Source organism: Cherax quadricarinatus, chromosome 49, assembly GCF_038502225.1.
Source record: "Cherax quadricarinatus isolate ZL_2023a chromosome 49, ASM3850222v1, whole genome shotgun sequence".
In the NCBI taxonomy this organism is placed as follows: Eukaryota; Metazoa; Arthropoda; class Malacostraca; order Decapoda; family Parastacidae; genus Cherax; species Cherax quadricarinatus.
In genome coordinates this window covers 22,159,046-22,172,466 of record NC_091340.1, presented here as the reverse complement: position 1 = coordinate 22,172,466, position 13,421 = coordinate 22,159,046, and the positions used below count along the sequence as shown (strand labels likewise).

The 13,421-nt window shown below is 38.5% G+C and overlaps 1 protein-coding gene across 3 annotated transcripts in view; it reads left to right on the top strand.

Moving 5' to 3' along the window:
* The window catches only part of LOC128697056 (uncharacterized), a 48,428-nt gene extending 36,479 nt beyond the window's left edge, over positions 1-11,949 (top strand). For all 3 annotated transcript variants that reach the window (XM_070095250.1, XM_070095249.1, XM_070095248.1), the window contains exon 5: positions 11,263-11,949. In XM_070095250.1, coding sequence (XP_069951351.1) covers positions 11,263-11,355 — 93 coding nt within the window. In that variant the 3' untranslated portion in view covers positions 11,356-11,949. The remainder of the gene's footprint in view (positions 1-11,262) is intronic.
* Positions 11,950-13,421: the final 1,472 nt, after the last annotated feature.

Genomic DNA, 13,421 nt, shown 5'->3' with positions numbered 1-13,421 from the left:
CTCTCTCTATAATACTCCTCACTCTTTATATCACTTCTTTCAACAAACCGGTCATATGCCACCCAGGCAGGATGGGTTTTCAGGTATGTCGTGCTACTACTACCAACATATCACTTCTACATTGTAAAAATCTCAAATAACCCAACTTTTTCTTCCTTTCCATCTTTTTTTCTTGATCATCCCATCAGTTGCTCCTCTTCCCTCCTGCACTCACCCTTCTATATCCACAAACTTCTGCTGAACACTAACACTTATTCTAAAATATACCCCATACCTCTTCAACCTCCTCCTCATTACCTGTACTCTCTGGCCCATCTTTCTCCCCATATTTTCTTCTCTTTTAACTCTTAAGCTCTCAGTCATGTAATATTGTCACAGTGGCCAGTGTCCTTGTTGTATAAGTGTGTATAATTACTAGCGTCCTCATGTATGCTGTGCGTGATTAATTTTGTCTTTGTCATGAGAGAATGAGTGTGTGCAGTGGGTGTGCACAGTGTAACTAGAATCCTGCCCCATGTAGGGCATGACTTCTCACCTTGTGTTTGTGTTCAGTTATCAACTTTGACGATTATTTAGGGTGGCTTTCATGGCTTTATTGGCTGTTTTTTGGTGTTAATTGAATGATTGGAAGACATAAGATTAGATTTTGTTTGTATTTTTAGCCTGGGGGGAGGGTTAGCCATCCAGGATAACCTGGGGGAGGATTAGCCACCCAGGATAACCCAATAAAGTCAGTGCATCATCGAGGACTGTCTGTCTTATTTCCATTGTGGTCTTTTAAACTTGTCCCCCAGGATGCAACTCACAAGAGTTAGCTAACACCCAGGTACCTACTTACTGCTTATTGAACAGAGACAGCATGTGTAAGGAAACATTCCCAACATTCCCACTCATGCCATGGATTGAACCATAGACCCTCTGTGAACTGAGTCTGCTACCAAGATTTTCACCAGTTTAAAGAAGTGGTGTGACATAGGCCATAGGGTAACAGAAATGGTCAACTTTGTGATTTCCTGAGGAAGGGTAGGCCTTCCCCACTTCTCCTATCTGCTTTGTGGGTTTTTACCAGGTCTGCTTCAGTTATTGTTATGGCCTAAACCATGACCAAGCATTTGTGGTTATAGTTTATTAGCCCAGAAATAAGATGAAACATCAATCTTTTGTGTAACAACAGATAGTAAATAGAAGACCAGTGATATGTAAGAGAGGCCCAGGCACATCAGTCATGACCAGAGGAAAGGTTGATTTATGGCTGCGATATACCTTTGATGAGTTCTCAGAGTTTTCCCACTCCTGGAGCCCGGCTATGGGCCAGGCTTATCTGTTGTTTGCCTGGTCAATCAAGCTGTTGCTGCTGCTGGTCCACTGACCCACATGTCCATCACAGCCTAGTTGATCTGGCACCTGGTGATGGTAACTGTCCAGTTTCCTCTTGAAGACTTCTACACTTGTTTCAGCACTGTTTCTGATATATTCTAGTAAGATGTTGAATAGTCTGAGGCCACAGATGTTGAGACAGTGTTCCCTTATAGTGCCCATGGTGCCCCTGCTTTTCACTGGGTTCTTTTTACATTTGCTCCCATCTCTCTCACTCCAGTGTTGTTATAGTAGTGTGTAGAGCCATTTCTCTCACTCCAGTATGTTGTTATGGCAGTGTGTAGATTTGGGACCAGGCCCTCTAGTACTTTCCGGGTATATACTATCGTGATATCACCGTGGTGGTTCAATATATTTATTGATGGGGTTGTAAGAGAAGTGAATGCTTGGGTGTTGGCAAGAGGTGTGAGGTTAACCCTTTCAGGGTCCAAGGCCCAAATCTGGAGTCACGCACCAGTGTCCAAGAATTTAAAAAAAAAAAATTTGTTATTTTTTCTTATGAAATCGTAGAGAATCTTTTTGTGAAGGTAATAAAACAAAAAGTACGAAATTTGGTGGAAAATTGACGAAATTATGCTCTCGCGAATTTTGATGTGTCAGCGATATTTACGAATCGGCGATTTTGCCGACTTTGACTCCCATTTTAGGCCAATTACATTATTCCAATCAACCGAATTCTTAGCTATTTCACTAGTATTACTTCTATTCTATCGATTGAGCACAAGAAATCGCCAAGTCAACTGTTTCAACTACAAAATAAAGTGATCGGAAATTGTTAATTTGGCCAATTTAACACAAAGTTCAAAATATTCCAATTTCAAAATAGGGTCCAGAATGAACAATGTAGGCATTCCTGGCACTAAACTAACATTTCCTCTGTTCATTAGTTATGTTTTGAGGCTTTACAAATAAATTCCATTTTGATTTTTTATTCACAATGAATTTTTATTCACACCAAAAAATAGAAGATTTACTGTTATGCAATACTGTAATAATTGTATAAATATCATCACCATATTTGTGAATGTATATTAGACCCACCAGCTGACGTGTATTAGACGTGTGAGGTCATTTGTTTACTCTTGAATATCGGCAAAAATTTAACATTTCTGCTACTTTGAGCTCAGTTTCAAGCCATTTCCAGTGCTAAAACCAATCAAAATCATCTCTATTTCTGTAATATGTCTTCCATTCTATCAAATGAGACCAAGAAATCGCAAATACAACTATAAAAAACATACGAAAAAACACTGCAAATTTGCTGTTTTAATCGAAAAATCATGATTTCATTTTTTTTCTCTCATTATACACAGTGTGCTGCAGGATCTGTTTTATGTGGTGCACACATACCACATAGATGTATTCTATCATATCTAGGCCCAAATGTACCACTCACAGTTTATCAGAGTGAGCTGAGCTCATGGTGTAGATCTACGGTTTGGACCCTGAACGTAAAGCCGTAGATCTACGGGACGGACCCTGAAAGGGTTAAAAGATAAAGAATCTAACAAAGTGGGAGTTGTCACAGTTGCTCTTTGCTGATGATACTGTGCTTTTGGGAGATTCTGAAGAGAAGTTGCAGAGGTTAGTGGATGAGTTTGGTAGGATATGTAAAAAAAGAATTTGAGGGAGAGAGTATGGAGGAGGCGAATGTATTCAGATATTAAGGAGTGGCTGTGTCTGCAGATGAAAGGTGAGGTGAATCATAGAAGTAATGAGGGGAAAAAGGTGAGTGGTGCACTGAGGAGACTCTGGAGACAGAACTTTGCCCATGGAAGCAAAGAGGGGAATGTATATGAGTATAGTTGTACCAATGGTCTTATATGGGTGCAAAGCATGGGTAGTGAATGTTGCAACAAGAAGGCTGGAGGCAGTGGAGATGTCATGTCTGAGGCTAATGTGTGGTGTGAATTTAATGCAGAGAATTCGTAGTTTGGAAATTAGGAAGAGGTGCGGGATTACCACAGCTATTATCTAGAGGGCTGAGGAGAGGTTGTTGAGGTGGTTTGGATATGTAGAGAGGATGGAACAAAATAGAATGACTTCAAGAGTGAATAAATCTGTAGTGGAGGGAAGGTGGGGTAGAGGTTGGCCTAGGAAAGGTTGAAGGGAGGGGGTAAAGGAGGTTTTGTATGTGAGGGGCTTGGACTTCCACCAAGCATGCGTGAACATGTTAGATACGAGTGAATGGAGACAAATGGTTTTTAGGACTTGACGTGCTGTTGGAGTGTTAGCAGGGTAATGTCTATGAAGGGATTCAGGTAATCTGGCAGGCCAGACTTGAGTCCTTGAGATGGGAAATGCAGTGCCTGCACTCTGAAGGAGGGGTGTTAATGTTGCAGTTTTATAATTGTAGTTTAAGAGCACCTCTGTCAAGACTGATGGAGTGAATGATGGTGAAAGTTTTTCTTTTTTGGGCCACCTTACCTTGGTGGGAAACGCCCGATGTGTTAATATTAAATAATAGTAAAGTAAAGTTTATTTCTTTGTGAAGGTTACAATGTGTAATTATAATTTTGATTTGCTAAGTACAAAGATAGCAACTATCATGCCGGGGAATTTTGGGCAGACTAATCCTAATACATAGTAATTAAAACTAGATAAGATACTAGTACATAGTAACTATACTTAAAACTAGACAAGAAGTGGTTAACTGTTTTACAATCTTATTTAAGCTTAACCCTTTCAGGTTCCCCAGGCCCTCTCCCAGACTTGTTCTCAGGGTCGCCCAAATTTCAAAAAAATAAAAATTATTTTCTCTTATGAAAAGATAATCTTTTCCCGATCATAATGGCACCAAAAGTATGAAATTTGATGGAAAACTTACGGAATTATGCTCTCGCGAAGTTAGCGGTCTCGACGATGTTTACGCATCAGTGCTTTTGCCCACTTTGAGTCCTATTTTTGGCCAATTCCAGTGTACTAGTCGACAAAAATCATAACTATTTCACTAGACCTCAATTTTTTCTATTGAATGAGTACAAGAAACCACCCATTTACCTATTTCAACTATCCAATAAAGTGGCCAGAATTTAGCAATTTTGCCAATTTCACACAAATTTCAAAAGATGCCAATTTCTGAATAGGATTCAGAATAAATAAGAAAGACATTCCTGGCACTAAAATAACATTTCCTCTGTTCATTAGTCACGTCCCCACGCCCCTCTTACATTCTTTTGCTTTCCACTTTGAATTTTTATTCTCACAAAAAAATAGAAGATTTACTGTTATGCAGACTACTGCATTAGTGTAGAAATTGTATAAATAATATCAGCGCACTAGTGAAAGAATATTAGACTCACCAGTTAACGTGTATTGGACGCTTGGCATGATTTATTTACTTATGAACTTTGGTAAAAATCAAGCATTTCTGCTACTTTGAGCTCAATTTCAAGATACTTTTCATTGTAAAACCAGTCAAAATCATCTGTTTCTGTAATATGTCTTCCATTCTATAAAATGAGACCAGGAAAACTAGAATACAACAATAAATACCATACGAAAATACAGTGCAAAGTCGCTGTTTTAATCCAAAAACACAGTCAGTTTTTTTTTTCTTCATTACACACTGTGTGCTGCAGGATTTTTTTTTATACTGTGCACACTGACCACATAGACTCATTCTTTCATATGTAGGCCTACCAGCTTTCTCTCACTAGATTTGAGGGCACTAGAATTTAGGCGTACTAGTACGTCAAAAACCCTGGTGCGTAAGCCGTACTAGTACGTCCGAAACCCTGAAAGGGTTAATATAAATGAGAGGTAGTAAGGTGGAGTAAGGTTCGGTAAAATAATCTTGAAATTGCGCACAAAATCTACCTTACAAGTAATGGTTCAGCTGGTAATATTTTATGGATTGGTAAAATTAAGAGCCTAGAGGTCACATAATAAAACTAGTTAGCAGATGTTTTGGTTGATTTGGTTAATATTGAGAGATAAGATGATTTTTTTTAGCTACATCCTAAATTTATAAGCTGTCAGGGGATCCTTGACCTGTTCCGGTAGCGAGTTCCAGATCTTCGGGCCCTTTATGTGCATAGCGTTCTTGCATAGTGAGAGACTTACTCAAGGGATGTGACTGTGCATTCTGTTGTAACTGTCAAGTAGTAGTTTTAGGGGAGGGTTTACAGTGGAGCTTAATGTTCTGTATATGTAGTTGGCACAATAATATGAGTGTATGTCTTGTATATTTAGCAAGTTGAGTCTTTTGAAAAGTGGTGGGGTGTGTTGTCTAGCCCAGGAGCTGGTTATCACCTGCACAGCAGCTTTTTGTTGGATTATTAAGGGTCTAAGGTGGTTGGCTGTGGTTGAGCCCCAGGCACAAATACCATAGGTGAGATAAGGATATATTAGAGAGTGGCACAGGGTAAGGAGAGTCATTTGCGGTACATAGTATCGTATCTTGGAAAGGATTCCTGCTGATATGGAAATTTTCTTGGCTATGTGATGGGTATGGGACTTGAAATTTAAGACTACAGTCAAGGAGAAAACCTCTCTCTCCCTCTCTCTCTCTCCTCCACTTTAGTGAGTACATATTTAGGACTTTACAGTATTCTTAGTGATCTAAATGCCATAAACGATCTCTATCTCTTCCAGCTCCAGTATTTCTCCTGGCCTGAACAGGGTCATCAACACCAAACAATATTCCAAATGAGGGAGTACTAGCGATTTGAAAAGTGTCACCATTGGCATTCTCTTGTTTCGATAGTTCTCATTATCCACCCTCCCCTCCCCTCATCCTCCTGGCTGTCATAACTGTTGTCATAATTATTATATTCTTTGAAAGAAAGGTCAGCTGACATAATTACTCCCAGGTCTTTCATGTGTTCCTTTTGTTCTGTTTGATGTTCTCTTGAGTTTTGTATACAGTGTTCCTTTTAAGTTCTTCATTCTTTCCACACCAAAGGAGTTAAAACTTAACACTATTGAACATCATGTTGTTCTCCACTTCCCACTGGAAAACATTTCTTATATCTTCCTGAAATTTTTCAGTATCTTCACTTAGATTCAGGTTCTTTCTCCAGAGATTACTGAGGGCTCATGCTAGTGGCGCTTTACACTTTTTAATAAATAAGGAATTCCATGAATCTGGTCCAAGAGCTGAGTAAGCAGGCATGTTTTCAGTTTCTTTTTTGAATTCTCCGATGAGTACTGTCAATTAGTTGGTCTGTGCGGCCTTCTGCTGGAGTGACAAAAAGTTTTTTTCACTGTCTACCTTGCTGTCAGTTAGTGGGGTGAGGAACACTGACTCGTACTGTTCTTTTTCTGTTCATCGTCAGTATGAGTCTTCTCTCATTAATGGTCCAATTCTATAGGTAGTTCTTAGCTTGTATTTTGCATATGAATAATAATATTTGTGGTTCCTTGCAATATCGTGAATGTTCTTTTGATCCCTTTAAGCTTCTTTTGTTTGGCATGACATCCTAAGTTTTTGTTGTAAATCGGTGATCTCTCGGCTAATTCTATCTTACCTTCATTGTGACATATTTATGTTATTAAGCAATTCATTAACCTGTTTTCTTCTTTTGTGCCATCTCCTACACACTCTATCTGATCTTCTGTCTGATCTTCCTCAATGGTACATAATACAGACTTTGTATGCTTCTGTGCTCAGCTTCTCCAGACACTGGTGAGGATTTATGGTGTTCATGACTGTGTCCCAGGATATTTCTGATAGTTCTTAGTTAATTTTGTCCCAGTCAGTTCTGTGGTTGTTGAAGTTAAAATTACTGAACATCCCCAACCTTGAGTTTATACTTGTTTGTATCTCTGTGATGTTGTGGACTGTTTTTAAATAGGAATTTGTTGAAAATAGTGTAAAATTGGCCAAATTAATGACTTCTGGGTACTTCATATAGTAGTTGTGATAGGTGAATGGGCAGTTTCTTGCATTCAGTTATTCCCTCCAGGAAGGTTCCTTGATGCTGGCGAGGGGCTCTTGATCTAGGAAATTGGATTTGTGTTCCAGTTCCCTAAATTAACCCTTTGACTGTTTCGGTCGTATATATACGTCTTACGCGCCACTGTTTCTGACGTATTTATACGCGTAAATTCTAGCGGCTTCAAATCAAGCAGGAGAAAGTTGGTAGGCCCACATGTGAGAGAATGGGTCTGTGTGGTCAGTGTGCACCACATAAAAAAAAATCCTGCAGTGCGTAATGAGAAAAAAAAATGACCGTTTTTTTGGGGGGGATTAAAATGCCAAATTTGAGGTGTATTTTCGTATAGTATTTATTGTTGTATTCTCGTTTTCATGGTCTCAGGTGATAAAATGGAAAAAATATTACAGAAGTAGAGATGATTTTGATTACTTTCACGATGAAAACGACCTTGAAATTGAGCTCAAAGTAGCAGAAATGTTCGATTTTTACCAATGTTCAGGAGTAAGCAAATCACACCACATGTCCAATACACATCAGCTGGGGAGTCTAATATTCTTTCACTAGTGCACTGATATTATTTATACCATTATTACAATAATGCAGTAGTCTGCATAACAGTAAATTTTGTATTTTTTTGTATGAATAAAAAATCAAAATAGAAAGCAATAGCAATATAAGAGGGGCCTAGAGATGTGACTAATGAACAGAGGATATGTTATTTTAGTGCCAAGAATGTCTACATTGTTTATTCTGGACCCTATTTTGAAATTGGCATCTTTTTTAATTTGCGTGAAATTGGCCAAATTGCCAATTTCTGACCACTTTATTGGGTAGTTCAAATAGGTAAATGGGCGGTTTCTTGTACTCAACTGATAGAAAAAATGGAGTTCTAAAGAAATAGCTATGAGTTTGGTCAACTGGAACAACAGAATTGGTCAAAAACAGGGCTCAAATTCGGTGAAATCGCCAATGTGTATATGTCGCCGAGACCGTTAATTTTGCGGAAGCGTAATTCCGTGAGTTTTCGACTAAATTTCGTACTTTTGGTGTCATTACCATCGGGAAAAAATTCTCTATCATTTCATAAGAATTTTTTTTTTTGTTTTTTCCAAAAATTTATCGACGTAGAATGAGTTTCAGAAAGGGGCTTGCGACAGTCAAAGGGTTAAACCTGAATGCCTTCCATCATCCCCCCCTACAGGCACTATAATCCTTATGCATTTAGCACTCCTCATAATAATAATGCACTCAGTCATTAACCCTTTGACTGTTTTGGTCGTATATATACATCTTACGAGCCACCGTTTTTGACGTATATATACTCATAAATTTTAGCGGCTTCAAATCAAGCAGGAGAAAGCTGGTAGGCCCACATGTGAGAGAATGGGTCTGTGTGGTCAGTGTGCACCATATAAAATAAATCCTGCAGCACGGAGTGCATAATGGGGAAAAAAACTTGAACTTTTTTTTTTTTTTTTTTTAATTAAAATGCCGACTTTGTGGTCTATTTTCGTATAGTATTTATGGTTGTATTCTCGTTTTTCTGGTCTCATTTGATAGAATGGGAAACATATAGAAATAGAGATAATTTTGATTGGTTTTACTATGAAAAGAACCTTGAAATGGAGCTCAAAGTAGGGAAAATGTTTGATTTTTGCCAATGTTCAAAAGTATACAAATGATGTCATTTTCCAATAAATGTCCAAGTAGCCATTCTAATATGCAGTCATGAATGGGTTGACATTATTTATACAATTATTACAATATTGCAGTAGTCTGCATAACAGGAAATCTATTTTTTGTTTGAATAAAAATTCAAAATAGAAAGCAAGAGTAATATCAGAGGGGCTTGGAGACTTGACTGATGAACAAAGAAAATGTAATTTTAGAACCAGGAATGTCTGCATTGTTCATTCTGGACTCTATTTTGAAATTGTCATTTTTTAATTTTCGTGAAATTGGCCAAATTGCAAATTTCTGACCACGTTATTGGGTAGTTGAAATCGGTAAGTAGGCAGTTTCTTGTATTCAACCGATAGAAAAAAATGGAGTTCTAAAGAAATAGCTATGAGTTTGGTCGAGTGGAACAACGGAATTAGTCAAAAATAGGGCTCAAAGTGGGCGAAATCGCCAATTCGTAAATATCGCCGAGGTCGCTAACTTTGAGAGCATAATTCCGTCAGTTTTCCATCAAATTTCATTCTTTTGGTGTCATTACAATTGGGAAAAGATTCTCTGTCATTTCAAAGGAAATTTTTTTTTGGGGGGGGGGGGGATTTTGCGACACCAGGAGACACCTCAGGATTTGGGGTTGCGACAGTCAGGGGGTTAATATAGTAGGCACAGTATTGTAATAGTAAAGTAGACATACGACTGTAATAGTACAGTAGGCATACAACTGTAATAGTCAAAGTGGATTGGTCTGAGCATTGGAAGTTTGCCAAAATAAGCCTCAAATTGGGTCAAGTTACATAACGGGCTCCCCAACCTCCACCTTCATGGCTGCATAATTCAGTAAGCATTATATCAAATTTTGCATTTTTGGTGTTATTGACTTTGGAAAAAGATTCTCTGCCATTTTGATGTATGTAGCCAGCTTAAAGCTTAGTTTATAAACTTTCATTTGTCTTACTGTTGACATTCTCCTTGTACCCATCTGTCTCTTACTCTCAGTGTAGCTACAACTAAATAATGATCTCATATATCTGTTGTCCCTCTATGTATATGCAAATGCAGAAGTCTACCTATCAACCTTTTATCTACTAATACATAGTCCAACAAACTTGTCATTACTCCCAATATCATATCTTGTGTACTTATTTATCCTCTTTTTCTTAAAATATCTGTTACTAAACTTCTTTCTGTACAAAGCTCAATTAAAGGTCTCCATTATAATTTCCCTTGGCACCCCAAACTTACCTACCATGCCCTCTACAACACACACTCCCACTTTAACATTCAGATCTCCCATAACAATTACATTCACTTGGTTCAACATTCCCTAAACATTAACTTAACATCTCCCCTAATCCCTCTACACTCCTCTATTCTCCAGGTGCATCAACATTTAGTATAACCCACTTCTCACATCCCACTCTTATGATAATCAATGACTCTAGTCACTCACGCTCCCTTCTTCTCCAGCCATAGTTGATCATTTATTATTTCCACTATCTGTTCTTTACTTCTAGTTCTCTCACACCACATTTAACATCCTTTATTTCTCCTCACTCAAACTGTCTCACTCCCCCTTTAGCTTTGTTTAAGTTAAAGCTACGACGTTGTTTTTCCATCATAACATAAACAATCACATTCAACAGTGAGAGACTAACTGAATAAGTGGATGGGCATCGGACAGACAATTACATACCTCTGATGTTTGTAGAGTCTTCCAGACACACACTCTCAGGCCTAAGCCTAGGAAAACTGTGTCTTACATCTACATAAATACATTCAAACAACTTAACATTTCCTTTTTTCTTTAGTAATCAGTACAGTTGAAGTTGTCGCTAGCTCCTTGCTCCCGGCATTTTAGTTGCCTCTTATGACACTCGTGACTTACACAGGAAGGATTCTCATCCGCTTCCCCACAGAGATAAAACACTATAAGAAGAACTAGTAAGAGATTACAATACAAGTGAGATGAGTGTGTATATGTATACATGCACATTTGTATGTGTAGTATAATCAGGATGTAAATACAAGTAGGAGCAGGATGTACCTGCCACCTTGTTTATGAGGCAGACAGAGATATCAGCTGTGTTATAGTACACTCTCTTTTAAACCACCTCTTTACAGTGCATCTGTATACAGGAGATTGAAAGAACAACTATGAAAGCCTTTCCACTTACTCTTCAATATTAGATGAACTTTTTCAGTCACATTTAGAAAAAATTATTCTGTACGTAGAACTTAAGATAGATTACTATTATTATTATTAGTCTGATTATGATTGTGCAATAATAGACATACATTATTATCAACTCTTAACTTACCGCCACAGGTTGTCCGTGCCAGAGAGAGAATAGACCTGGAGCTGGAGTGTGATGCTGAGGCTGCTAAGAAAACGCAGTCCAGACCTGACTCCAGCACGTGAGCCAGGCACTGCTGACCACCTGTCATGATGGTTGGCACTGCTGACCACCTGTTATGAAGATGGTTGGCACTCCTGGCCACCTGTTATGATAGTTGGCACATTGACCACCTGTCATGATGGTTAGCACTGTTGACCACGTGTCATGCTGACAGTTATTGAGTCGCCACACCTTGAATGACTGTGATGTCGCCACATTTTCTGAAACATGGCGATTGAATTAATAGTAGTAAATGTGATCAATAAGCAGCTAAAAGGCCATAAGCAGGGGTTAGGTAGTTGCTCAGGGCCTTTCATGTTGTCTTCAATACTTTATCAGGTGCTTGCAATATGAGCACTGGTGTATGTGTACTCGCCTGTATGTGATGTGTGTGTGTGTGTTCGTGTGCACACACGTGGACATGTATGTGGGTTTATGGCTTGTTATCAAATATTTGCATAAAACAAAATTTAACTTAGTGGTTTTTTATAATAAATCTATCATAAACTGTAGCAATAAAGTGATAAGCTAATAAAAATAATAAAGCTGGTGTTCCAGTGTCTAGATTTACATATATAAGTGTAAAACTGTAAATAAATTTAATTTTTGTAAATGAATTGTAGTACATTTCCCCAATATTGTATTTTTTTTTTTTTAACAAGTCGGCGGTCTCCCATCGAGGCAGGGTGACCCAAAAAGAAAGAAAATCCCCAGAAAGAAAATACTTTCATCATCATTCAACACTTTCACCTCACTCATACATAATCACTGTTTTTGCAGAGGTGCCCAGAACACAACAGTTTAGAAGTATATATATATAAAAATACAAAACATATCCCTCCAAACTGCTAATATCCCGAACCCCTCCTTTAGAGTGCAGGTAACATTGTACTTCCCATTTCCAGGACTCAAGTCCGGCTATATAAAAATAACTGGTTTCCCTGAATCCCTTCACTAAATATTACCCTGCTCACACTCCAACAGATCGTCAGGTCCCAAATACCATTCGTCTCCATTCACTCCTATCAAACACGCTCATGCACGCCTGCTGGAAGTCCAAGCCCCTCGCCCACAAAACCTCCCTTACCCCTTCCTTCCAACCTTTTCGAGGACGACCCCTACCCTGCCTTCCTTCCCCTACAGATTTAAATGCTCTCCATGTCATTCTACTTTGATCCATTCTCTCTAAATGACCAAACCACCTCAACAACCCCTCTTCAACTCTCTGACTAATGCTTTTATTAACTCCACACCTTCTCCTAATTTCCACACTCCGAATTTTCTGCATAATATTTACACCACACATGGCCCTGAGACAGGACATCTCCAATGCCTCCAACCGCCTCCTTGCTGCTGCATTCACAACCCAAGCTTCACACCCATATAAGAGTGTTGGTACTACTATACTTTCATACATTCCCTTCTTTGCCTCCATAGATAACTTTTTTGACTCCACATGTACCTCAACGCACCACTCGCCTTTTTTCCCTCATCAATTCTACGATTAACCTCATCCTTCATAAATCCATCCACCGACACGTCAACTCCCAAGTATCTGAAAACATTCACTTCTTCCATACTCCTCCTCCCTAATTTGATATCCAATTTTTCTTTATCTAAATCATTTGATACCCTCATCACCTTACTCTTTTCTGTGTTTACTTTCAACTTTCTACCTTTACACACACTCCCAAACTCATCTACTAACCTTTGCAATTTTTCTTTAGAATCTCCCATAAGCACAGTATCATCAGCAAAAAGTAACTGTGTCAATTCTCATTTTGTATTTGATTCCCCATAGTTTAATCCCACCCCTCTCCCGAACACCCTAGCATTTACTTGTTTTACAACCCCATCTATAAATATATTAAACAACCATGGTGACATTACACATCCCTGTCTAAGACCTACTTTTACCGGGAAGTATTCTCCCTCTCTTCTACACACCCTAACCTGAGCCTCACTATCCTCATAAAAACTCTTTACAGCATTTAGTAACTTACCACCTATTCCATATACTTGCAACATCTGCCACATTGCTCCCCTATCCGCTCTGTCATATGCCTTTTCTAAATCCATAAATGCAATA